Raw genomic sequence first — 27,758 nt, 5'->3', positions numbered from 1 at the left:
CTCGATACCTACATGGGCACAATATGGCCACAGGGCAAAGGTCATTCTGTGACATGCATATATCTATCTAATTTATGAATAATTTGCACTCTCCGTCTCCCCATCACCTTGTGAATTAATTTTTAAATGGACTATAAATGAAAACAATTTTTTTTTGCCATTGTCAATATTTAACATACCTACTATGGTTGAAACTTGAAATTAAAAGCATTTCAAAAACATCATGGTTAGTACTGCTCCATACCGGTCATGAACTAAGTTTATTGCTTAAAATGTAAAGTTAAAGTTTTTTTTTCTTAGTTCATGGTACCGGTATAAGTACGGCAGGTATAAATATAATATGGTCTATGCATCCAGCACGTTTTGCTGTTATCAATTTACATTGATAACACGTAAAGTGATAGGATTAAAAACTAAAAAGTTCGAGATCGCAATAAATATTAAATAATAATAAGTAATATTACCGGTTTTAAAACTATACATAATTGTTACGTACAAATCAAAGTATTCAGCGCAATAGAACTATAGGTAGTAGGTAGTACAGTAAGCATTCAGTACCCTCTGACCTTTAAACTAATCGATAAGGCTGTATTCATAATTATGAATTTAATTGGGTACAACTTTTGCAGATTCAATATTTTTTATTTCTCACTTGAATTTGTTATAAACTATAAATAATAATACACTATAAACTATAATATATGTATTATTAAAGGCACTTATTATACTGATCGTTTTATTATTCTATAAGTAATATCCAATGAATTATTTTTAACAAATTGTTCATACCTAAATCGTTAAACAATTATTTTTATTTTCAGATATTAAATATAAGTTATTTGAAACATGGATGTTTTGACAAATTGTATATCCAAATTTTGTTCATTGCCACCTTCATGTATTGTTGGGGTGACAGCAGCTGTTGGTTTTATAAATTATTACTTTATGTTTGCAGTTAAAGTAAGAATTTATTAATTTACTTGTTATTATCTATAAAAGTCCCAACTCACTGCAGCGGTAGCGGTTGAGGCAAAATTAAGTTGGAAACAATTTTGCCGCTGCGGTGTGTGGCGACCTTAATAATACAATTACATATTTATATAAGTAGTGAAAAAACCGCATAAAATATTTTTTTTTTTGATTACCCATAACTTTACTCTTAAAATTTATCATATGTTTCACGACTGTATTTGTAAGGATTATTTTATAAAACATGCAGTTTTAAAGTAATTTAGAATTCTATAATTTAAAAGTAAAAATAAACTAATCTAGGACAACGGTTCCCAACTGACTACCGGTGGGTATGCAAAAGCAATTCAAGTATTACATTAAAAAAAACATTAAGATTTTTCTCATCTAATTTATATGCCTAATTTTTTTTTAACCATACATTATATACAATACATGAATTAATAATAAATGGTATTGTAAAATATATTAATTTATAGCCAGTCCCAGATAGGCATAACGAGAAACTCGAGCTGGTTGGCGGGTTAAATTTGGGCTGGCTTAGTAATATTTGACTAAAAATATTTAAATATTCCAAACTGAATCACTAAGTATGAATAATAATAAATAATAATTAATTTGTCTTATTGAAAAATAGGCTGTTCATTTTTTTAAGGCCAGTTAAAATCTTTAAATTTGGGGGCCGATACCTTGGCTGTCCGGCATTCTTTATAGCTTATTTTTATTAACTCACCCTATGAGTGTAAGCTATTGAGTGGCCTATTGATAGTATAAATGTAAAGGGATACTCACTACTTAATGATAAAAAAGATAGAAAATCGCTGAACTAACGAATTTAATTTTATCCATGACCATTTAAATCAATTATTTATTTTATATTTATAAATAAGATAATAAATAATAAAATATTATTCAGGCTCCCAGAATACACTGCAAAGAAGGTGAATTTAAAAATTTTATTCGTCAAAATGTTCCAATTATCAATGAAAAGTATTGGCCAACAATGTGGTGTTTTGAAGCTAGATTTCAAAGCGTATTAGCAAGTTTGATTCGATCATTTATAGTTCCTCCAGCACCATATATAAGGTAAGGTTTATATGCAGTAATATTATAAATTAAAATTTTTTTTTTCATCTAATTTCAACGATTTTTAATCATTGATTTACTTATTATTAATTTTGTCTTAGAGAAATATTTAAATTAAAGGATGGAGGTGAAGTGGCATTGGACTGGCTGGAACCAATGAAACGTCCTAACGATATGTATGATGCAACAATTTTGTTTTTGCCTGGATTAACAGGTGACAGTAAATGTGAGTATGTTCGAGCTACATCATTGGCTGTGCAAAAATCTGGATTCAGAATTGTTGTTTTCAATTATAGAGGAATTGGTGGTATTGAATTAAAGGTGACAACATTTTAATATATTTTTAATTATGTATCGAAATAAGAATTGTATAAGCACAAAGTTTTTTTTTAATATTTAATATTGAAATTATAATTTTTTTATAATTTTTTTTTGATTATCTCTAAAAATATTCAAGAGTTTTTGGGAGAAGGTGTGGTGTGTACTTACACCCCTTTGCAATTTTCATTCATAATAATTTAATTGAATGCGTGAATTAATTGTGTTGACCTAATGAAGGATTTATAAGCTACATATTTTAAAACCAATTAAATTGTGTTCATTAATCATCTGTGAGTTGTGAGAGTTGTGACACATTTTGATTTAGTTAATATTTATTTTAGACTCCAAGAACTTATTCTGCTAACAATATTGATGACTTAACTGAAGTTGTCTGCCATATAAAAAGCAAGTATCCAGACACCATTTTAGGTGGAATTGGTGTATCTATGGGCGGGTAAGTTATCTTCTAGATATTTATCTTCATTTTTTATATGTTTATAAATTACAGTTATTATTGTTTTACATAACAGACTTTTATTGGGAAGTTTTTTGCAATCTAATGAGCAATATGTTCACAAATACTTCTCTGCTGCCATGCTAATTTCAGTTCCATGGGATTTAATTGCAACCACACAAAATATAGAAAAACCATATTTAAATCGTTTTCTTTGTTTGTACTTAGCAAAATGTCTTTGTAATCTTGTTAAAAAGTAAGTTTAAATATTTGCTTATTATATTCTGTGGTCTATTTATGATATTTTATTTTTATATTTTAGTAGTAGCAATATGTTAAGTTCATCAAGTCATAAATGGGATTATAATCAAGTTATTAAAGTATAATATTTTTGTATTTAGAAAATATGAAATGTTTAGTAAAAAAAAAAATTTTTTTAGAGTAAAACTATAAGGGAATTTGATGCAAATTATACAATCAAGTTATTTGAACATGAATCTGTTGATGATTACTATAAAAAAGCATCACTTCATGATAAATTGGATCGTATCAGAGTGCCTTGTTTGTGTTTGAATGCTGCTGACGACCCATTTTGTTTAGAATCTGGTAAATATTATTTAGTAAATAAAAAAGAGTTTGTAAGATAATAAGATAATTATGAATTATGTTTAGATCTGCCGCTAGAAAGTGCTGACAGCATTGAAAATGTAGCAATTTTGGTCACAGTAAAAGGTGGGCATATTGGGTTTTTAGAAGGTATTTGGCCATTTACTAATAGTAATGAATTTATGTTTCGTATAATTGACCAATATTTCAGCTCAATATTTAAAAATAATAACTATAAGAAATATGATAGTTAAAATTGTTATTTTTGTAATACATTTAGAGTTAAGTGAATTTACTACTTTAGATAAAATATATGATCAAATATTTTAATTTTATAGTGTATACATACTTTTATTATATTGTAATACATTTATTTTCTTGGCGGTGGAGTTTATTTTAGTTAAAAAAATATACATAAAAATGAACTATATACTACTATGTATTTATTATTTTAAACTATAAATTAATTCTACTCATTACACAATTTATTTTTGGTGTTTAATCAGTGGGTTAATCTAACCTGACAGTATTATCATAGACCAAACAGTCTTTGATTTACATATGTGCAATTTACATATGTGCAATGGATACACAATTTTTAAAATATAATCATCTTCAATGCATATTATTTTATTATTTTTATACTTTATATATTTCTAATTAACTGTATTGATATAATTGATGTGTGAAAATCATTAATTTTTCAAATAACATTTTTTTCTGCTTGTGTTTGTTCACTATTTATGCCTTTACTCAAGAAAGGGAAATCAAAGTTTTAAAACTATTAACATTTTCAAATACACAATAATGGTACAAAAAGTAGTTCTGTAACTTTTTGGTACTTTATATTCAATTGTTCTGTTTTTTTTCTGTAAATTGTTAAGCAAATGACTTCAAAATAATGATATATATAAATTGAAATTTGAACGACTAGTTTTTGAGTTATTTAACTTTGTGCACTAGGTTGTGTGATAGTAGGTTTGCAAGCTTAATGATTTAAAAATGATATTGATTAATTAATTTTAAATAGTTATAATCTAAAAAAATTCTATAATTTGTAAAAAATGTTCAGTCTACTTTATTAAATATTAAATCTACTATATATTTTTGTAAATTTACTCTACTAACATAATCTTAGTTGTTAGTTCCATTTTACATTTTAACAACTCAAAAATCATTCGTTTGAGTTTTGATATAGATACTTACCTGCACACAATTTTTCAAAAACATTGTCTGTAGCTTAACAGTAAACAGTAAAAAAATTTGGATCTTATTTGAATAAATATGTATATAAATATCGATTTTGTAGAAAACAAATTTTGAGTAAATTTCTCTGTTTTCCCAATTATTTTGAAAAGTCTGGATTTTAGATTCTGAGCAGAGCCACAAATATATTTATTTTACAATGTTATGTGGTTTTTTTTTTATTATTTGTATCTGTCATCAATCATTGGGGACAGTCAAAATCCTTCAATTTTTTTCTCCAGCATCTTTTCTTTATAGTTTTCAAAAAGCACCGGGCAAAACAAATTAAAAATGAAGGAAAAACTGAGCATTTTTATTGTAACTCTTTATAAAAAAATAACTGTAGTTTGATAAAATATTCACTGAATGTTCAATTTTGCATTTATATGCACCATTATATTTTTGAAATATTGTGTAACTCTAACAAAACTGACCGTAGATACATGACATTTCCACTGTGTATTTGTGTAAGCATTTTCTATACACCATAAAATGTTCAAAATATTTTTATTTGTGCCGAGCTATTTATAGGCATATGGAATTTTCGATTATTATTTGTTTTTTTTTTAAATCAAGTCGATAAAAAAATGTTTGCTCTGTCAAAAACCTTGATGATGTAATACAAAGATCCTTGTATTTGTTTTTTATGGAAATTAAAAAAAAAGTTAAGCCTAAATCCTCAATAATTTTTTATAAGCGTTTAAACTTAGAATTTTGTCAAAATTCGTAGAAATCACGAAAGTTAACATATTATATTTAGTAAGAAATTCATAAAAAATTTTCTATTTATATCTAAGATTTAAAAAATGTAATACAAGATTCTTTACACGTTTGTCTACCTTTATCAAAAAAAAATTTCTACCCGAAAGTCAAATTAAATTTTTATGAGCGTTTGAAGTTTCAATGTTCACTCGATGTGAATATCACTCTCTTGTAGCGATTTACTTATTTTGTTGTAATTCAAAAACAAATTACTATTTACACTTGAAATTTACACCAAATGTGTATTTCATCAATGCTTATACTTGAGATAAAATTTTCAAAATATTTTGTATTGTTTTAAGCAGTTAGGTATCATATCATTGAATTCAAATTTAATACCATCCATTACAGCGACCTTTTAGACACCTAATGTACAACAGAGTGACATCCACTCACCTACTTTTTTTATTCTATAATAAAATGTTTTTGATTGAGTCAAAGAGTTTGAAAATTGAACACGAGGTTCTCATAAGTAGTTCTAATAGCAGTTGATAAGTATAAAAGATCCATAGAAGGTTTTTTTTGTGAGTGCTTAAAAAGTTATTAAATTTCTATAAATAATTTATTTTGTAGTTAAAAATGTATAAAATGTTCAATTTTTATAGCTAGGGTGAAAATTTACAACAAGGCTTCTTTTAAATACTTCATAGAGTAACCAACAAATCTAAAAAAATATATAAGTTATATTTGATATACAATGAAAGTTCAATTTTGGACTTTAGTAAGTATTTTAATACTTAGATACATACTAAAACTATTAACCAAGAACAACTTATATGAAACTTTAAAGTATATTATTATATTTTATATTGACAACGACATTTTCAAATGTAATTTTTTCGACAAAATGAATTTAACATACTGTTATTGTTCTAATCCCTAAAAGTAAAATAAATTACTTTAATCCCAATAAAATCATCAAATAGACAATGTAATATTATAGGCTGACAGACCGTCTTCCCTCAGAAACGTTTTTCGTAGGTGGACAATGATTTTATATCGTTGAATTCAAATTTAACACCTTCCATTAGTGACCTACTTGTAACCTACTGTACAGCAGAGCGTTATTCACTTACCCGCTCTTTTTTCTTTTGACTAAATCCAATTCGAGACCAGCAACTTAACAGCTAAGGGTGACGTTAAAATAAAACACACAAAAAAATGCATTACAAAACGTTTTTAATAAAATCTAAATCTAACAATAATAATTAAGGAAAATTGGTCCATAGAATGCCATACATTTATAAATCAGGGCGTCAATTTGGCAGCATTTAATAGGGCGAATGACTTCAGTAAATGTATATAGAGTTGGAAAAAATGTCAAGAATTTTAAAGGTCAATTTGGTGGTATGCAAATTAGTTCTTTTTCTGTTGCACATAAAATAATATTTCTTTATAATATTGTCTTAACACTGGTAGGTACCTAAAGTATGAACGAAAAAATGTTCATGCTATAATTTAATAATACATACAGCATAACTATAGGTAGTTGGTAGATAGGTACCTATAATACCAATGTAAACGCTTATGTTTACACGTAATGGGTTTCGTAGTGTGAATGTGCGCGATTCATGTAATTCTTTACAAAACAACTTTGTAAATCGATAAAAAACAAATTGTATACGCATACGTAACGTACAAGGTAATACATAGAATAATACGTTTAAGTAGTACATTATACTATACTTACGTCTATAAATATTTTTCACTCATTATTTATTGAGAATACAACTCTAGCAATTCTGCAACACCTATTTACTGACTAACTATTCAACTATTGTAATAGGTGATTACCTATATTAATTACAATATGCATTATGTTTGGAGATTGCAGTGGCGGGGTTATTTCGTCAAAAAGTAAATTTGCCGAACAAAAGAAAAATAATTCTAGGACCTTATATACACTATGTATATATAAGCACATAACATATACAAGCCAGTGAACAGAATTGACCTTGCAGTGAACAACATAATATTGTATAATGTATACACAGTAGGTATAGTTTCGGGGTAGTGGCGTATTGTTGGTAATATTTACATGGCGCAACTCGTCTATCTGACCTACCCTTTTTATCAGTTAACTCGACAAAAAACTAAAACTAAAAAATCGTTACCCAACTCGCGGGATATAATGTTGACTGTTGACTGTAATATTAGTCTAACGTATACAATATAATATTATTTAGTGTGTAATACTTACGCATTATAGTTTATTCTATCAAACGGAAATATAATATATTATTAATTTATAAACTCGAGTAACGAAGTCTAAGAGCCCTAAGCGATACATCGCCACTTCGGTATGTATATTCATGATACACCTGGGTATCTATTATTGGCTATATTTTACAATATAAACCTAAAATTTAGATTTATTTATTTACACATAATATCATGTCAGAAGAACAAAATAACTTACGCATTATAAATATTAAATAATATTTAAAAAATAATAATAATATCCTATGTAACTAAGTCTATATTGATTTCCCATAAGGAATTTTACCCTGACCTATATGGAATTTTACCCCATGCATGGGGTAAAATTCCCAATTTTTATTTTTTTCATTTTTTGTAAATAATTATTTAAAGGTAATGTTGGATAAGTTGCTAATCAGTATCAGTTATAACTTACCTATAAGTATTTCAAGTTTATATGAGCTAAGCTTAGTGGTAGGTACATGGGTACCTACCACAAAAGATGTTGGCTCACTATTCCAGTCATTTAACTTTAAGCACTGATAACTGGTTAACTACTCATCCAAAATGTGATTTTTTTAGACCGATACTCCAAATTATAATTTATATCGGAATATGAAATTATGAAAGTACATTATCATCAAAAAAAGTAAAACCACTTGAACAATTATAACGATAAAAAATATGAAAAACTATAATTGTTTTCCAGTAATGTTGTAACGATTTAAAAATATGTAAAAGAAATATTTTTAAAAACGTGGATGTTTTCTGAAATATTGAGTGTCTAGAGTATATTAATACATATATTATATAATATCCATATCGAATTCGAATACCGGGATACGTGCAGGTCGCAGGACATGCGGTCAATAATAATAATTACCTATGTGCCTATCGCTTTATAGCATATAATTTACTTATTAATTATTATAGTCGGATGACAGCCATTTACAGGTGCATAATATATAACAGAATGTCAGTATATACTGTGATCGTTGATGAAATGTATGAAAATCATCATATTTTTGCCAAAACTATTTTTATTTCAATTCAAAACCAAGAAAAAACCCGTAGTACACACTAGCTTTATTTCAGTATATTATTATTATATGCACTATACTATACTATTTGTAGTAGCCGGGGCATCAAAATGATCAGTGATTTCCGCCATCATCGCCTTAGTAGCCAGTATAGGTAAGTACTAGTTATTTATGCATACCCATTACCTCTAAGGCTCTAAATATAATAAAACGTAGATATCTAATGTAGGGTATAGGATAGTTAAAAAAAAAAAAGGTAAGCCGCTCATATAATATTAATAATAATGAAAAAAGTTTTTACGTCAATCATAATATTTATAACACATATTTTATACACAAGTAAATGTATAATTTTTTGCAGCAATTCTTTTATTTTTAAGGTTTTAAAATTTCTTTTAACGGCAACCTCTACACATTATAATGTACACATTTTTATGATCCGAACCAGTTAAACCTAAGTAGAAACCCGTTGAAAATTAGATATTTTTCCAACGTTCGACATCGCAAAAGTTGTGGGCACAGGTAGGCAGAGATAGCTGCAGGTCGGTACATCAAAGTGTGGAAAAACTATTTTTTTCTGTTCCAAAACAACAATATATTGACCGACATTATGCGCGATCGGTATGACGAATACCAACGCAATCACCCTGTATACAACCACATAACGCAATACACCTCGACGGCAGCTGCGGCGCGACCAGCGCACCAAACTTAAACGCGCCGTCGTCGTGTTCGGCGGTCTTCGCAGACGGTAGTCCCCGCCGTTCAGCAGCTGACATGGATCGGCTATTGATTGTAAGGCTGGCGCGGAACACCGTGCTTCCGTTGGCTTACGTAATATTCACCGCCGCCGCGTTCGTGATCGCCGGCTACTTTTTGGCCCTAAAAACACAGGTCGGTACATCGTTGTTTTTTTTGTGATACATATGATATATGTGCGCATATATATAGTATATATTGTGAGCCTAGTATGATATGCCTGTAGGTCATAGGTACCTATATGCGCCTGTACTTAATATATTAATAATATTATTTCGCATACTTGGCGTCCAAGTATATTGACGGAGTGGTCATCGGAAAGCCCATTTCAATCGATACGATAATGTGCTATGACTTATAATAATTGGTAATGGATAACTTTTACAGTGCAATATGCAAAGCACAAACATATTACAATGTAACATATATTAATGTAACGCATATTATAATATTAAAACAAATATATTGAAATATGAAAGAGTATAGTACTTGTATAAATGTTTAATATGATTCGATTATTATCTTAGTACGTTGGACGATGACATGATGTTGTATTTAATGTTTGGATCATCGATGTTTTTATTACTGAGCGCTTGTTGTCTTCATAGCTTTATTGTTTTTACAACAATAATTTATCGCCAAATCACGCACATTATCCCGTAAACGTGCTTTACCTATTCCTAATAGGTATTGAGTATAATATTTTAGTTGTATTTTTAGTTTTGGCTAAAAACTCATTAGATATCCACCAATGTGCCTATAATAAAATAATAGCATTGAAACCGCTTTGTCGTAATATAAAACGAAGTAATACATAATAGGTACATGTAATACATAAATAATTATAAGTTGTCATAGTCATTATTATGAAATAATTATTTCCATAGCCAACGGCAACCAAAGTATGTATTTTCTGGTCGGTGTCTAGACAAAATAATATTCCCTATTGAGAAATTATACCACTGTTTAAATTTTAAATGCAACATAATCACCGTTGGAGGGGTAAATTATACGCGTTCATTATAGCATCCACCCTATATCCTATTACCTACATTGATAAACAAGAAAAAGTAAAATAATTGTTCATTAATTGTACAGTGAGTGTGTGTGTGTGTTGTGTGTGTGTCTGTTCGCATTTTACGAGCACACTCAATGGACTTAAATTCCCAGCAGTGCGACGGCGCGGTGATCTTTTAGTCGTACAAATTTCAATTATGAAGTGTTTTCATTTTCAAGTGGTAGAAAACTGCAACTGTTGTTAGTTATAACAAGTTGAACTCGGGTGAGAAGGGGCACTTCAAAGATATATTTTATTGAAAATAAATGTTAGCGTAACCATCAAAGAGTATTAAACATCGGATTTAGAGAAACCTTTACTACTTTTTATCAAAAATTCCTTTCCAAACCGTTAATCGATTTAAATGATTTATCGTTTATCATTGTTTTCATATTTTAACCCAACTTATGTGGCCTAATATTTGTCTAGTTAAATGTTTTTTTAGTAAATAAATACATTTTAAACTTTTTATAAATGTATATAATAATAAACTACATAATATTTTAGTAGACATTCATCTGCGAAGAGAACAAGTTAAGAATTTTAACTAGTACCCTCTAATCGATCGCCCTTGTACGATTTATACAAGAGTGGTAAAGTATGACTCGTTAATACGGGATCCCTATAAGTTCAATTTGTGTAAGCAAATAGAGTGTGGGATATTAATTTGGGCTTTTGCTGGTATTTTTGAAAAATAAATGAAACTTTAAAGTATGTTATACGTTAGAAATGTATGATGCTATATAATTATGTTTTCTTGTGAAATAGCTACAAACTATTTGCTCATAAATTATAAATTCATTAGTATTCAATATCTTGCTAAGTTGTTGTTCGCTAACTCGTGTCAAAACTACGTATTTTTAAGTGTTGTTGTAGGCCAAATAATAGTGAATTTGTGATACGAATTTCAGACACATATTACGGTTAGTATAGAAGATTAAAACCTAAAGTTAGCCGAATTTGAGTTTTCTTCACTATATGAAGCTGAAATTGATTGAGCCACATGTTCTTGTTGTAACTGATGTCATCACTATTAGTAGTCATATTATTTTTGACTCTTTATACGTGTTTGCTTCTAATATTATTTTTTAAATTTTTCTACTGATTTTAGGGAAGGGATGAATGCTTTTGATAATAGATAAATAAATAATAGGATTCCAATCATGTACACCTATATTATTCGATCTAGTATTGTTTGATTAGGATCTTCTAAACTTTCAAACGATGTTTTTTTAAACATGCTCGGCCGTATAGCTTATTAGATCCTAGAGTCTAGACCATAGATTTTTCAATGACATCATTTTGTACACAGTGGCCAGAGGCCACACAATAAGCTGAACATAGTGGTCAGGTGGTCACTTTGCATGAAACAGATTTTTCTATCCACTGTACATAATACAATGTTATTCAAATCATACTTATAGTAAACCAAATGGATATTTTAAGTCAAATTATACATCTTATAATGTTTTTACACCGACTGGCCATTTTGTCCGACCAGTGTGGGTAAACTACTCGACTTTGTAATTTTTTTTTATACCAAACATTTAAATATAAAAATTTCAAATCAGCAAACAAATTTCAAAAAATAAAGTTATTATTTAAATTTAAAAGATTTTATTTTTTTATCGCTTTTTTGATAATTTATTGATTTAAAAAAAAAAATTAGTATTTAATTTTTTAGCTAATAATTTATAACTCTCTTTTTAATTACAATGAGTGAACTATGGAGGGAGTTCTTAACAATAACACGTATGTAAGAAGGAGAAAATAATTACCTGCGGGTGCAATAATGACTCCACAGCTATCTTCGTCTTACAAACGTATACAAAACAAGTTTCCCAAGGGGGTCGTCATCGACCCCTCGCAGGTTTTATTCTAAACCTCGAGGGGTTGATGTCAATGAAAAAAAAATTGATGGTCCATGAGATGTAAATGGGAGCCCTAGTGGAAAGGGGTTTTAGCACGGTTGCCAATCTTTTCACAAAAATAAGGGCTATACGACACAAGCGCCAAAGGTACAAAAATGACATATCATTTGAGCCAAAATTAATATTTTATATAAGTAGTTATTTCAAAAATTGATATATTTTATAAAAATGATATTATATGTATACTATATTATATAAATAGTTATTTAAAAATTGCTGTCTTATAAAAATTATATTATATTATACAGTTAATAAATTATAAATTATGATATACATGCAAATCAATATAAATTTAATAAATCGGTAACGATTCTATAAAAAAAATGTCAATAGTAAATTGATTGATTTTTTAATCCCACTTTTTTCACATATTCTATACAATTTATTTCACCATCTTGGTATTTCTTTCATTGTACAATTATTTCTCTCTTGAGATATCCTTAGTTTATTGTTAGGAGGAGAGTTCATAAATAAATATATGTTTCGCTTTGTAATTTTAATAATACATCAATTACTTTATTACGATTAATTACATTATCTATTAACCGTGGCACACAGCGGCGGAGAACGATTCTGCAAGTTTGTGGAATCGTGTAGGTTTTAATAGTCATCAATAAACATACACGATTCCACAAATTTCATATTTATAAACGCGATTCCACATAATTTTAAATGCAACGTTGCCAAATTATAATTTTAATTTTGATAACTTTAATATTTTTATAATTGAGGCGAATGCGAACCTAATATACTAGATACCCCACATAATTTTGACAACTTTAATATTTTTATGTGTTTTATATGTATAATTAATTATTATTAGCTAATATTTTTTTTATATTTAATGAATTTAATTTAATTAAATTTTTTTTTTAATTTGAAATAAGGCTTCAACTACCAAGGTAATTATTATTTTATTTTATTTTATATATCATATACATTTATGTTTATATTTTTATCATGTCATTAAACTATATTATATGTATTTAGCAATTGATTAAGTAGCATGCTAGATGGAAGCACTTGCTTATTTTACTAACCAAAGAACTTAATACAATTAAAGAATAAATTTAATTTGTCAAAAATAACAAGAGCAGACAATTGTATGGCAATGTTGCATTTAAAATTATGCAGAATTGTGTATATACACATAATGTGTCAGCCTGGTACCTTAAGGGCCCCGGATGCATTTCTTTAGAAGGGCCCCCAAAAATGTTTTTTCATAAAATTATTAAAAATGTACTTATAAGTAGTGTAAAATATTATAATTTTTTAAAGGTACCATATATAAAATTAACCATCCATTAAGTTAAGATTTAAGTTAGATTAATAATTTATTATTCTAAAATTTTTTTTATACATTACATAATATAAATAATACCTTCCCACATTATACAACTTAATATAATATTTTTTTTAATGTGATTCAAATTCAAAATTAATTGTGCATTTGATTTTCTTTATATCAGTAATTTTTTTAGTTCACTAGATGAGTTAGCAATCGTATCAATCAACTCATCTGAGTCAATCAAAATATCCTTTTCGATGGACATTAGCATTAATGGTACATTGGTTTTTCCGTCTGGAGGTCGAAAACTATCTACTATTTACGATAACAATAATCACTCACACAGATAACAAGTTATCACATAAATACATAATAATATTATAAATGATAAAATCGTACAATAATATTATTAATAATAATATACATTACCAAATATTTATATTTCTGAGTACGATCGGGGGCGGGGGCTCCCCAAACACAAATACGGCTGAGGGCCTCGGACGCGTTTGTGGCCTAGCGGCCATGGCCAGGCCTACACTGTCACATTACATATGAAATTTGCGGAATCGTGTATGATTATCAATGGCTATTAAAATGGCCGCACACAGGTACCTAGGATTTTTGCGTTTATGTACGATACGACTTTTTTTTCTTTTCTCATTTTGGCGCTTATGTCTTTCGCCAAAAATGAGAAACAGATTGGAAATCACTGGTAAAATTTAATAGATATAAGGTCAAACTCGACTAATTTGAAGCCAAATATTGAAAATTTACAATCGAAGCATCAGGTTTATTCATCCCATTAAAACTATTGGTTTTTGTATATTTTATTTTATGTAAGAATACTACTAGATTTAATTTTAATTCTTTGTCGTTTTAATAATTTAAAAAATTTAACTAATAATAAAAAAAAATTAACAAAGGTACGAATTACTACAAGCTCTACATGATTTTTATTTTTAAATTTTTCATTCCTAACCACAGTAAACTATTTTTAAGTATGTAGCTCCGTGTCTAGTGTCAAAAATATATTGATGAATGTATACAAATGCAATATTAGGATGTTTAATAAAAACATTAAAGTTTGTAAGTACGCGTTGTAAGGAAATAAAAAAGTTTGGAAACTTCTCGCATACAACATACCAAATTCTCGTCCAGCAAAACCAATTTTGTGTTGTTAGCTTTAATAAAAGAGTCAATTGGTCTATTATCAAACTTAAATCAAAGAACTGATACTGTGTATTTAGGCAGGGTCTTAGCAATTATTTCATTGTTGTCATACCTATAGGTTATAAGTAGGTTGTATGTAAAATACTACAGTGCTAAAATGTTCATAACACAAGCTTAACATTTTTAATAGGTAGGTATCGACGTATCGTAAAATACCAACTTACAAATACAGATATGATTTGCATAATACTTTTAAATTTCATAATTGGCCAATTCACTATAGTATTAAAACTAACAACACACAATTTATGAAGGAATATAATATGATAATTTGACCTATATATTGTAGTTAAGTACGTACTTTGTACTTTGTATAAGATAGGTACAGTATAGCGATGTCGATGTGGCATCCTCTTAATTTTGAATACCTAATTAACATTAAAACAATGACGATTATATTATATTCTTATGTAAGTACAATTTCCGATGAAAATTTCCGATGAAAATTTCCGATCTCAGTTTTTAGTATGTACAACATAATAGTTACATATTATTATAATTACTCATATTATAGTTACCAGTTGACATTTAAAATGTATTCATTTTTAAATGCATTTGTATAAATTAAAACATTAAGATGGTTAATATATTAATTTAAATAAATATTAATCAAAATAGTTATGACTAAATTATTGTAACCAAAATATGTTGAATAGGTTGTAATTTAAGAGAAATAACTATTTTTTTTTTTGTATGTGTTCATCTTGAAAATCCATTTAAAACTAATTCTTTCATGGTTTCATAATTTATACTAAGTATACAAAACTACGATAAAAATCGCTACCAGCTAACCGCTATCCGAGTCAAAATCTTCCCCTATAGTGGTCTATGAGTTTATGATACACTCAGTTGTTGCCTGTTGTTGACTTCTAATTTTATATTTACTTGTTACTTTCACTATACTCAGATTTTCTTTCATTATTAGTTTTAATTTAATTTGATAGTGTTACAGCCGTATAGGTATATCATGTAGGTATTGTAATATTGTGTACCTAGCTACTACAGCCCGTAACTAATGAAAATAAATATTATTTAACCGATAGGTACTTAATAAGTAAATAACTACTTAATATTATTAGTTATTTTAATATTTCATGTACATTTGGCAATAAAAAGTTTTAATTTTTTGTGTAAAATTAACTCATAATATACATTAACTCACATTATTATGTACATTGCTAGGGTGTTTTTTTGTAGCCACACACAGTTTAAACAAGTAAGTATGTTTTTTTATCATATCGATGCTAATGTATTCGAAATTTTATGACTTAATTAGTTCATTGTCTTAACAGATTGTTATGCTTTTGCGTTATCCACTCCAAAAATCAAAACGGATATTGTTGTCGTGGATACTGTCATAATATTATAACTAACTAGGTATGGCAAACCTAACAACTTTTATCTGTAGCTGAGCAGTTTTGCTACAGTTGCCAACGGATGAAATTATAATATTCGTTAACTTTTCCAAATTATAACAAATTGAATATTTAATATAAATTGCTAACGCACCTGGTTAGTTTCAGCATGGATAACAGTGCTATTGGCAACCAAAAAAACATAATTGACTCTCATTTTTAACCCGATTACACCATTATTAAAATTAATAGTAACTATTAACTATTACTTAAATCATACATACTTATTTTTAAACACTAGATTTTATGCCGGTGACAAGATCCAACTAAATAATGAATGATAAACAAGTAATATATTATAACCATCAAATTTGAATTTTTTGAATTTTTATATTACAGCATTTTAATTACACGATAACGTACCTATAAGTTGAACTTTTAATAAATTTAATTTCGCCCAAAATATATATTATATAAATAGCAAGGCTTATAAAACAAAGCCATAACTTTATATATACATAAAAAAATGGTTTAAAATGAAAAGTCATTCTTAAAAAGGATGAAAGTAGTAGATAATCGCTCTGCTATATGAAATAAGTACCTTGCGTATCTTGTCATTGAATAAGTGCCTCTGTAATGTACATATGTTAAATTTAAATTAAATAATAAATATCCAAAAAAGTCGAAATATTTTAAAAATTACCTATATTATGTAAAAAAATTCTAATATAAACATATTTGAAGATAATCTCAAGTATTTATTGTTATTCGTTTTTAAATAACAACGAAATAAGAAAATCGATTTTGTCAAAAACTATAGTTTTATGTAGACAATTTCTAGTTTTTCATATTTTTTTCCCTTTTTTTTCCAATTACATATTTTGAAAGTAGGAGCTGAGAAGTTCAATTTCAATCTCTCTGAAGGCCTGAAGTATCAACTAGATTCATTTTCCCAATAAAAACGATATTGAAGGTTCAAAATCAAAGCGTTTTTGTAGAATTAATTATTTAACTAAACACACAAAAAAAAAAAACAATCGCTCCGGTCAAAATCTAAAATATTTAGTATTACCTTTGACTTTTAACATGTTGTAGTGTATTAGTAGCATGTTAGTCAGCATAAAATTTGTCTATGTCATTGACCATTAAGTTTGATTAGATTCTAAAATGAGTAAGGTCACAATTTACTCATTTCAAAAAGTGGTTTTACTTTGCTGACCACAGTAAAACTTTTTAGAATGTCCTTGTAATATATTGTGTAGTTGAATATTATTATATGATCTATTGATCTCATCTGAACCGTAAACCAGATTTAACAATTAATTTGTAATTGGGTGAAAATAAAATTATAAAATGTTTTATACAGCCGATGTATGTCTAAAATTCAAACTAATATTATAAAATATATCATACCGGGAAATTGTTATTCTTATGTAATGTTTGGTAAGTGTGACCTACTCAATACTCAATTTATAAGTACCTACGATATTTAAATACCATCCACAATGAATTTCTCTTATAAGAAACTAAAACTATTATTATAGAAAATTTAAAAAATTTTTTTTGCTAATTATGATAAATAATATGAAACCTTTTACATTTATCTGTAGAATTTAATATACAGGGTGATTGACCGAGCAAGCCCTTTTTTCTTCAATAATGCAGTTATTCAAAATCTGATTTTTAATTCTTAAATAAACTTTAAGACCATATTTTCAAATTCTTGAGATTTTTTTGTATTTCATAAGGAGTGTCTTGTGGAGATCCAAATTTTTGTTTTTTAAATGAGAACACTCCTATTCAACTTTAAATTATAAGGTAGATAATATTTCTGAAATTTTTGGCATATCAAAATTAAAACTCGTAATAGTAGTTTTTGATCTAAGGGTAAGAGGTCCATAGTAATAAGCTTATACAGTTATAAGATATGGAGGCTGTGGTGATTTGAAAATTGTAGACTGTAGTAATTTATATTGATCTATCGATGTAAAAAAATTGTAAAAATGGTCAAAGTATAATGAATACTATATTCAATTTTATATGTTTTTATATTTATGTAAAACCAGTTTTAAGGGCTATTATCCTTAATACTATTTTAATAACTAAAAAACTACTCATTCAAATTTTGAATGAAGTATTACATCAAAATGTTTAAAAAAATTATCCACTAATTAATTTATTAAAAATTACGAAAATCAGAATTTGAATAAATTCATTATTAAAGGAAAAAATAGGGGTAGGCATGCTTGGTGAATCATCTTGTATACATCATATACCATATTATCATTATACTAAATAGTAAATTACTAAATTATTGCAATAATTTTTTTTTAGTCATCCATGTTGTTTTGTAAAGATGGAAATTTTAAGCAATTCCTTATTAATAAAGTACCTGTTGTCAGAGAAAAATATTTACCTTCAATTTGTGGGTTCAACGGATATGCGCATACAGTTCTTGCCACACTATTTAGAGATATTATTACACCTACAGTAGTTTATGACAGGTAAGTTGTGTTATTAGTTTTATAATAATCAATAACTAAATAATATTATTATGTTTAAATATAATCACAATTTGCTTATAAAAATAAATATAAAATGTATGGGCACCTTGAATTCAAAATAGATGTTTTAGTTTTGAACTTTTTGAAAAGTATTTTACAGTTATATTTAAATATTGTGAGTTGTCATATAGGCGATAAAAAATATGAATAATTATTAGTAATGTAACAAATACTGATTTTTAAGGACAAACCGAACCAGAATTGAACTTTTAAACAATTATTATTACGATAAGATTATGATAAAAATACAAATAAATGTTATGCATACCCTTGCAATAATTCCATTTTAGTATTTTATTTATTTTTATCATTCTTCATCATTCATCATCTATATTTTCGAAGCAAACTGGATTGTAGGCTTTTGGTACGGTTAGTTTGAATATTGAAAATGTTCAGATCATTTTTCCCAACTATTATAGCTGAACCAAATTGACTCTTAGTGTTCTGTAGGGTTCCCTTAAAAATCTAACAATTTGTCACATCACTAATTTTAGTGCACTATACTTACTGTATTCGCCAAATACTGAAATACCAAACATTTTTTTAGGGGGGATGGGTGAATAATTTGCAAGTTATGTTTGGAGTAAGTTCTAACATTGTGGAGAGTGTGGTAACTGCAGGAAGCAATACACAATATTGGTATGCAAAATAACAAGACTAGAATGTATAAATAGTTTCACAGATTGATTAGCAGTTTGATGTATTGCAGGGGAAAAAGATTAATACCTATAGCCAAGATATGTGAAAGTTAGATGGTTATGAATTATAATTAATACGTAAGCAAGTAAAAGAAAAATAATCTATGATTTTTCTGGAGAAATCTAGCTGGTAGAACTAAGTATTAGAAAGGGGAGTGGTTAAATAGAATACCTAAAATTAAATCAAATTCATAAAAAAAAATGTCAAATTTGATTAGGAATAAATTGATTAATAATTAATGGACTTAAATTATAGTTAATTAGTACAAATTCAAAACATCAAATAAATTATGTAAGATAATGTATTTTTATTAAACAATATAAATGATATTATGAAACATATATTATTGTTTATTGTGTTAAAAATGTAATTTCTATAGTCTCATTATATTAAAATAATAAACTTATATCTTAGACAAGCTATATGTTTTAATAATAATAATTATGTCTTACTATATACTTATAAAGGGAAATGTTGACGTTAAACGATGGAGGTGAACTCGCTATTGACTGGCTGTATCCAAAATCTAAAGGTCCGCAGAGTTTAATCACTGTAATCATACTCACTGGTCTGACAGGTGATAGCCAATCTGAATATGTCAGAGAAACAGTGAACGAGCTGTTTGGAAAAGGCTATTGTTGTGTTGTTTTTAATTATAGAGGCCGAGGAGGTGTAAAACTAAAGGTAAAATAAAATGTTAAGTAAAGTATACAAATTAATGTGTGAAAATTATATAAATGTAAAAATTCATTTAATTTATAAATATTATACTAGATAAAGAAATACAGAATCTAAATTTGAGGTTACTAGATAGAAAAAAGACTATTCATAAAAAATTATAAAAAAATTTTTTTTTAAGAATGTATTAAGAATAGAATTATAATTTAAATATTCACTTAACTTATTCAATTTACTTAGATTCTATAAAAATTATTGGGATAGTCAATTATGCTTGAAATTTATTTTTATCAAAAGTTCCCCATTTAATACCGTTGAAATATGCATTTAATAAGTTTATTGGACATTTTAAACAATTGCTTTTTTCTCTTTTTATTTTATTAATTTTGCGGGTTGCTTAAATTACACTCATAATTCATCCATCTCCTACCATTAATGATAATTTCTTGTAAAACTTTTAAAATAGTACCACATCAATCATATCTCTTACCACATTAAAATAGAGACATATTATATAATATTATATACACAAATAAATTTAAGGCTCCGATGTCATAACGGTTGCCTATACCCAACGCCGGACATGTAAAGTGTAGCCACTTATTAATTACTGTCAAGTACCAATACAATGTTAATTTAAAAGCGATTACATTGTTAAACAAAAGTAGGTGCTTAACCTTTGAAAGAAAACGTAATCCGTCCTTTAGAGTTCAGGCCCCAATTAGTGTTAAATTACCCTTAAAGAGTGGGCGCTTCAAACCGATCACGTCAAAATATTAAATACACAGTAGGTATCATTATTTTTCCATCCTCCCCGAGCCCTTAACTACGTACTATATAGCTTAGAATTATTAGCGACCGACTGAATTTCAACAGACTGCTCGAACGTACTCGGCGACCAACATCGAAGACCTGACAGAAGTGCTGAAACATGTTAAGTCCAAACGGCCAAACAGTCCGATCGCCGGCATAGGATTCTCAATGGGAGGGTAACATTGTCGTCGTCATCCTTGCCACGGTCACAGTAGTTGTAATACACACTATAACCGAGAACGAACGTACCGAAGGTACCAACAATGTTTGTTTGAGTGACTGCAAAAGAGTTTCCAAAACACCGTTTTGATGTTTTTTTTTTTTAATGATTTGATATGATTTTTACGACTTCTGTCGCATGTGCATGTGCTACTTTTTGATCCTCGAAAGGCTCCTCTACGATTTGAGAGATCAAAATATTTTCGGAGTTTTTATACAGTGTTCTACTCTTCAATGATTGTGCTTGTAATATGATTATTTTTCTGCACTCAGTGTTTTAGTATTTAATTTACTTATACGAAATAATAATACAAAGAAATTAAAAAAAATTCTTAGTAAAACGTTTTAGTGCGTTAATTTAAGTACGTCATTTAAAACAAAAAAATAATCATGTAATAACCTGATTTACAGTGAAAGACCAAGGCACCTATAAATAGTAACATTATAATATACTTATTTTATAATATAACAAAGAATAATACATCATTGTAATATACTTAAGAGGCACTTAGCCGCTGTATACTTTTATGGCTTTATACTTACATTTATTATTTATTGTATACATTTGGCCATCACTCTTTATTGATTTTTATATATTTCGATAATAATATCAAGTTACTCGTGTTCTCATGCCATACACAGTTAATAAATTACAATATTGCTGTAAACTAGTAAAGTTGAAGAAAGTTTTACTAATAAATAATTATTGTGAACATAGGTACAAACTACGATAACTCGTTTTAATTTTAAAGATAGGTGCAACTTTTCATATTTAAATTAATTAAACTATAGTCAGGTTCCTATTTATTACTTTTACAAGTTGCTTTAAATAAATTTTTATGGTCAACGAGCATAAAAAATAATAATTTGTTGTATATGTATTATAGGTAGTACATTTTTTTATTTTTAAAAATGTATCACTCTTTTGTAATTAGTGATTGTTACTTATTATTTTTTTAACTTTAAATTTAAACTAAACGATGATAACGGTGATTATGAATCTGGATTTTAATATACAGGTGTTTATTTTGGTTACGAACAAACATTCATTTTGAGCGTGAAAAGATCAGGCATGCATATAAAATATTAGAATTTACAGTTGTAGGTACTTTATACATTTTCTAAAAAAATACCATCTTTTTACCAAAGTTGTTGGATAAGTGAAAGCATTTGCTTTAGTTTTTAAACTTAAAATTCAATTAATAATTATAATAGCTAATCAAAGTACATGACATAATAAATTGACGTAGTGAAACGTTTTGTTTTTTAATACAAATATTTTCTGCACGTGTTTGACATTAAGTTGACAATTTTTTCTTAAACTAAATGATATTAGAAATTGGTTTGAAAATAATAACCGGCAACCATGCCGATGACTGTTTCTTATTGGTACGTTCTTTCTTGAGCATATTGTGTCGTTAGTAACTTCCACCTTTGCATGAGTTGATGTCATCATAATATTGTTACATATTATATTATTTTATTAACAGGACACTACTGGGAACATTCTTAATGTCGTCTGAACAAAAGAAAAATAAACACTTGGTCACAGGAATACTAATTTCAGTGCCGTGGAATGTAAAACAAGCCTGTAAAAACGCAGAAGGTTCATGGCTAATGCGAAAAATGGGCAAAAACTTGTCCCACCATTTACGCAGTGTCGTTGTTAAGTGAGTAATTTGAGTATCAAATGCTTATTCACTATTTGGAAGGCGTAGAACACGAATTGTCCTAGTGTCCCTAAAAATATGGCCTTCAATGGATATCAAGCAAATAAATTTCAATAAATCCATAATCTATATTACTAATGAAATATATTAAAATTAATGAACAATTTTTAATGAAGAACATTATTTCAGAAACAAAGATGTTATTTTCAAACAAGATAATGACAGATCGTTGGACTACAACATTATTAAAAAGGTATGACATTAGAAAACACGGCATTTATTGATGTATAATTGTGTCTATGGAAGTTGGTAGTGTAAATAATATATTTATATAAAATATTAAACTATAATAAACATCATAATCTAGTGTTTAAAGTATTTAGATGGGTATAGACATGAACCAACATTTCTTAGGGTGCTCCTGGTCACTTTGCTCACCAACTCAGTTTTTATGTTTCGAAGTACTTTAAAAATACCCTACTTCGTATTACGAAATTAATAATGCATGTTGACATTAAAAAATTAAAAATCAAAAACGATTAAAAATAGTAAACAACACATTTTATTTTAGAAAAAGGTTGTTGTTAAATGTGTTTCTTAAAATTATAATAAACAAATATATTCAACAACTTGAATAGTTTTTGAAATTATGAGTGTTTTACGTTAAATGGATCTTCTATATAGTATAATGTGTAGTTGTATACACTTATTTATTATTATAACTGTTCAGTGTGCAGTATTCATACTTGTACAAATATGCAGAATATTTACATGTTTCAACATTAATTATTTTAACATTATGAAAATTACATAAAAATTAAAATATTATGTTGGGTGATCGCAGTGTAACACCATCCGAGAGTTTGACACTGCCTACACTATTAAAATATTCAACTACACTAATGTGTATCACTATTATGAGGATGCCACACTGAGCAACAAACTGCACCTGATCAATGTACCATGTCTGTGTCTGAGTGCGGCGGATGATCCTTTCCTTTATTTTAGAGGTATGATATGTATAAATATATAATATGTTAAGGGTAGAGTACTAAAATAGGTATGTGGTATTGAGTTGAGTCCATGCTACTTTTATGTGTTTGAATTGAGTCCAACTTATTATTATAATATCTTTGAATTGAGTTCGTATAGATAAAATGTCATAACTACCTTCCTACCAGTGGCAATGATGTTGCACAGTTTCTGCTCAATGTTGGAGTGATTTTCAGCAACATATTATCGGACTACTATAATAGTTTTGATTGAAAGTTTTCCCTCAAAATTAAATGACTTTTTTTCAATCGGGACGAAACTTTTCTGGGAATAAGTCCGATTCATATTTAAAATTAAGAAGCAAAGCAAAGAGACCACGTAAGGAAACATTAAAAAAAGAAAAAATTGTACGGGACTAGACAAGCAAATATATAAATAAACAAATTTGTAGATTTTACTTTATAAAATCTGTATCATTTAAATTTTTACCAGCCACTATATAATTATTAACATCACTATATTACACATAATTATTATTATTTTAAAAACATTATTATTATTATTATTATTATTAAAAAAATGTAAGTCATTATATAATTATTGACTCTAATAGGCCGAAGGGACTCAACTCGAACAGCCCAACAATATTGGCTGGATTCAACTCCAATAACCCAAAAGTATTTGCGGGACTCCATTTAATATTTGGGACTTAATTCAATGTCAACCAAATAGGTAGTGTACGCATTAGTCTGGGTCATGTACTAATGCACACCTTATCCATGTATGAACAGTATAATGTATACATTATCCACCTTAGATTTGTTCAATGTATACATTATCCAGTGTGCTGTGGGAGCCTATAGATAAAGTATGAAATAGAAAAAATCCTAATCATATAAATCTGAAAACAATTTTTTATTATGTAAATTAGGTAGATATTATTAAGTTATTATTTTATGTATGAAAAAATTTTAAAAATTAAATAGGAACAGTTATTTATTGAAACAGTTTAATTTGGGTGGCATTTAGAGTTGCAGAGCATCCCCCCTGATTTACTTTCACATTTGTTTGATAACCATTTACTTTTACACAGACATTATTAAATCATTGATCATCGGAAAGAGATTATACATTAGCTATTTCACTCAAATATATTTTTTTTTTTGGCAGCCGACGCTTCTAAAATACCTATTAATGGTTCAGAACACACAGAAAATTGATTTCTTGAATAGAATTCATGCGGTGTTTTCCACCACGTTCAATACTTAAATGTATATGCATAGAGCACGTTGTATATATTTTCGTTTATAGTGGAATATAAAATATTTTTACTACCTTCTGACTTTGGAAATATTAATCTGTATGAATCATTTATTTTTCTCGGTTAATTTCACTTTTTAATTTCTAATAATGTGTCAAAATATTTTGATTTCTTTAAATACACAGAATTAACATTCTTTTAATTTATTTTATTATTGAAACTCTCATAAAATGTCTCTTTTTAAAAATAAATTTTAATAAATTAAATAATAAAACTTTAATAAGCCGAACAAGTGAACAATAAAACCGATAGCACCGTATACTGAAGTTGAAATTATACAATATCGTGCACATGTTTTATCATAATGCATACTTAAACTTATATTTTATTTTATTATTTTATTACAGACATATTACCTACGATTGATGTCTTATAGTATTTTATTTCATCAAAACACTTTATAAACTCAAAGTTAAATAATGTACAAATTATCTAGTTAACATACAGAATAAACGGCTTACAAATTATATTTTTACTTTATCCAATAAGGCATGGGAAGTGTTCACATTACTCGATTTTCCTACTCATGTATGCACTATACAGGTAATCAAAATACAAGGTACCTGTCGGTGTTTGTCCTTGTGCATCAACCCACAGCTCGACGACTATTTATTTTGTAGGTATCTTCTCTCCTCTACCCAACTCCCAACTTGGGAAGTTTTCATAACTATACTGAAATAATTGATAGTAATTTAACTTAATAACTAGACCTAAAAATAATTATGCATTAATAATTAATGCATTTTATTTGATAACTAGCTGATCCTGTACGACATTGCCCAATGCCCATGGGTCATGATATTAAATAATTCCAGTGGACTTACCCAATCTTAAACTCCGTTAAATGTAATAATTACACATATTTTCAACACTGTTATTAGAATGGTTTTGACCAAATATAAAATAGTTCTAAAATTATAATAAGCTATTATATTTTCTAGATATAAATATAAATTATGAAAATAGCTGTAGATATTTGTACATAAAAGAATTTTGGTTCTTTTTTGTTTTCTGCCCGTAAATTAAACTTTACTCGATATCTCTCTGTCTAAGGCGGGTTTCCTCCAATCTAATCGTAGGTTCTTGGGGCTTCTAAAATTACTATTTTTATCTTCATTCTTCATCAAGTATATCCGGCCTACGCCAGTCTCCATTTTGTGATTTCCTCCGTTATACATGGCCGTTGTAAGTGTAACAAATGCTGGAGTTCATCATATTGTGTGGGCGTGTGGTGTGTTCTACTCGCCGCTAGGTGATCCTCATTCCTGGATATAATCCACCTTAGTACTTTTTTTCCAATAGTGTCTCTCAATTTTTCAGTTTTCTCAGCACCCGGGTCTTGTAGGACGATAAGTCGAGTAAAATTCAAATGTATTTAAGTGTTTGTATTTTTAGATATGATTCTGATTCTTAACAAGAAGGATCCAACTTCAAAATAACATTTTTTTGTAATTTGAGTTATTTTTGACACCTCTATTAGGTGTGACTTTCTGTTTTTTAGCTCATCGCCTATATACATAAAAGAGTAGGTAATACAATTATTTCCCAAAATCATATTTTACATTTATTTATGGTAAAAAAAATTATTGACGAGTACTTACTATTTACATAGGTACTATATCATTGGCAAGCCATTCGCATATATATTTATTAGTTTTTAAGTAACCCTCAGGGAATCAGCAGTAACAAGGATGATTTACAGATATTTATTGATACAATAAGGATTATATAATACACATAATACATAATAGTATACATAATACAAAGTGTACACATGACATCATATTTATTAATTAATGATGGGTACATATTATCATATTATTGCAATACGAACTTATTGTTATATTTTTTATATTATAGACATACCCGTGAACGAAGCTGACAAACACGGAAATTTGGCTATATTAGTGACTTCCGGGGGTGGTCACGTGGGATACCTGGACACTTTTTGGCCGTTCACGAACAATAACTTTATGTTAAAGCTCATCCAACAATATTTCGACGCGATCATGGTAGACAAGAATTATGAAAAATTTGTTTAAACAACAAAATTTTATGTTTAATACAATATAATATATCATATTTTATGTTAGTGTTGTATGTAAATGACAAAACAAAACTGTATACGACCGATGATAATCATTGCGGTAGGATTAGTGTCGTTAAATGTTGCTATTTATTTAAACCATTTTGTTATTTGAATTTTTAATCTAATAATGTCCATTAAGGCATTTTAAGCATAGTTTAAATTTTTTAAATTAAGAATATTTTATTACTTCGTTATTGTTATTAATACATTAAATGTGAATAAAGGGTATAAGCAATGTTACGATATATTGAACGAAATTCAAAAGTGATACATTTTTAGAATATTATATAATATATTTGAATGAAGGATTAACACTTTGTTGACTTACTAATTTTGTTAATTGATACCTAATTAGGTGATTATTGATAGTCCCTACGTTGTGTAAACGAGAGACATCCGTTTTTTTTTGA

At 27.8% G+C, this 27,758-nt stretch overlaps 2 protein-coding genes across 8 annotated transcripts; both read left to right on the top strand.

Annotated features, from left to right (window-relative positions):
• Window positions 1-396: 396 nt before the first annotated feature.
• Window positions 397-3,767, top strand: LOC111040682 (phospholipase ABHD3-like). Of its 5 annotated transcripts, none has more exons than XM_022324684.1 (9): window positions 397-531; window positions 822-960; window positions 1,886-2,055; window positions 2,157-2,376; window positions 2,718-2,830; window positions 2,907-3,086; window positions 3,153-3,210; window positions 3,271-3,436; window positions 3,503-3,767. In XM_022324684.1, exons 2-9 carry the CDS (start codon window positions 847-849, stop codon window positions 3,688-3,690), a joined length of 1,209 nt encoding a protein of 402 aa, XP_022180376.1. In that variant the 5' UTR covers window positions 397-531; window positions 822-846; the 3' UTR covers window positions 3,691-3,767. The 5 variants fall into 5 exon arrangements, with proteins under 5 accessions (XP_022180376.1, XP_022180375.1, XP_022180374.1 ...); XM_022324683.1 differs by having other exon boundaries at window positions 397-535; XM_022324682.1 differs by having other exon boundaries at window positions 397-543.
• A 3,808-nt stretch (window positions 3,768-7,575) lies between these two features.
• Window positions 7,576-27,381, top strand: LOC111040652 (protein ABHD1-like). Of its 3 annotated transcripts, none has more exons than XM_022324635.1 (8): window positions 7,576-7,743; window positions 18,637-18,806; window positions 20,033-20,249; window positions 21,120-21,232; window positions 22,766-22,945; window positions 23,135-23,198; window positions 23,790-23,955; window positions 27,120-27,381. In XM_022324635.1, exons 2-8 carry the CDS (start codon window positions 18,643-18,645, stop codon window positions 27,299-27,301), a joined length of 1,086 nt encoding a protein of 361 aa, XP_022180327.1. In that variant the 5' UTR covers window positions 7,576-7,743; window positions 18,637-18,642; the 3' UTR covers window positions 27,302-27,381. The 3 variants fall into 3 exon arrangements, with proteins under 3 accessions (XP_022180327.1, XP_022180325.1, XP_022180326.1); XM_022324633.1 differs by lacking the exon at window positions 7,576-7,743 and adding an exon at window positions 9,460-9,576; XM_022324634.1 differs by lacking the exon at window positions 7,576-7,743 and adding an exon at window positions 16,621-16,650.
• The last annotated feature ends 377 nt before the right edge of the window (window positions 27,382-27,758 follow it).

This window comes from Myzus persicae, unplaced genomic scaffold, assembly GCF_001856785.1.
Source record: "Myzus persicae strain clone G006 unplaced genomic scaffold, MPER_G0061.0, whole genome shotgun sequence".
In the NCBI taxonomy this organism is placed as follows: Eukaryota; Metazoa; Arthropoda; class Insecta; order Hemiptera; family Aphididae; genus Myzus; species Myzus persicae.
Note: the sequence above shows the minus strand (reverse complement) of the source record. Positions and strands in the feature narration are given on the sequence as shown.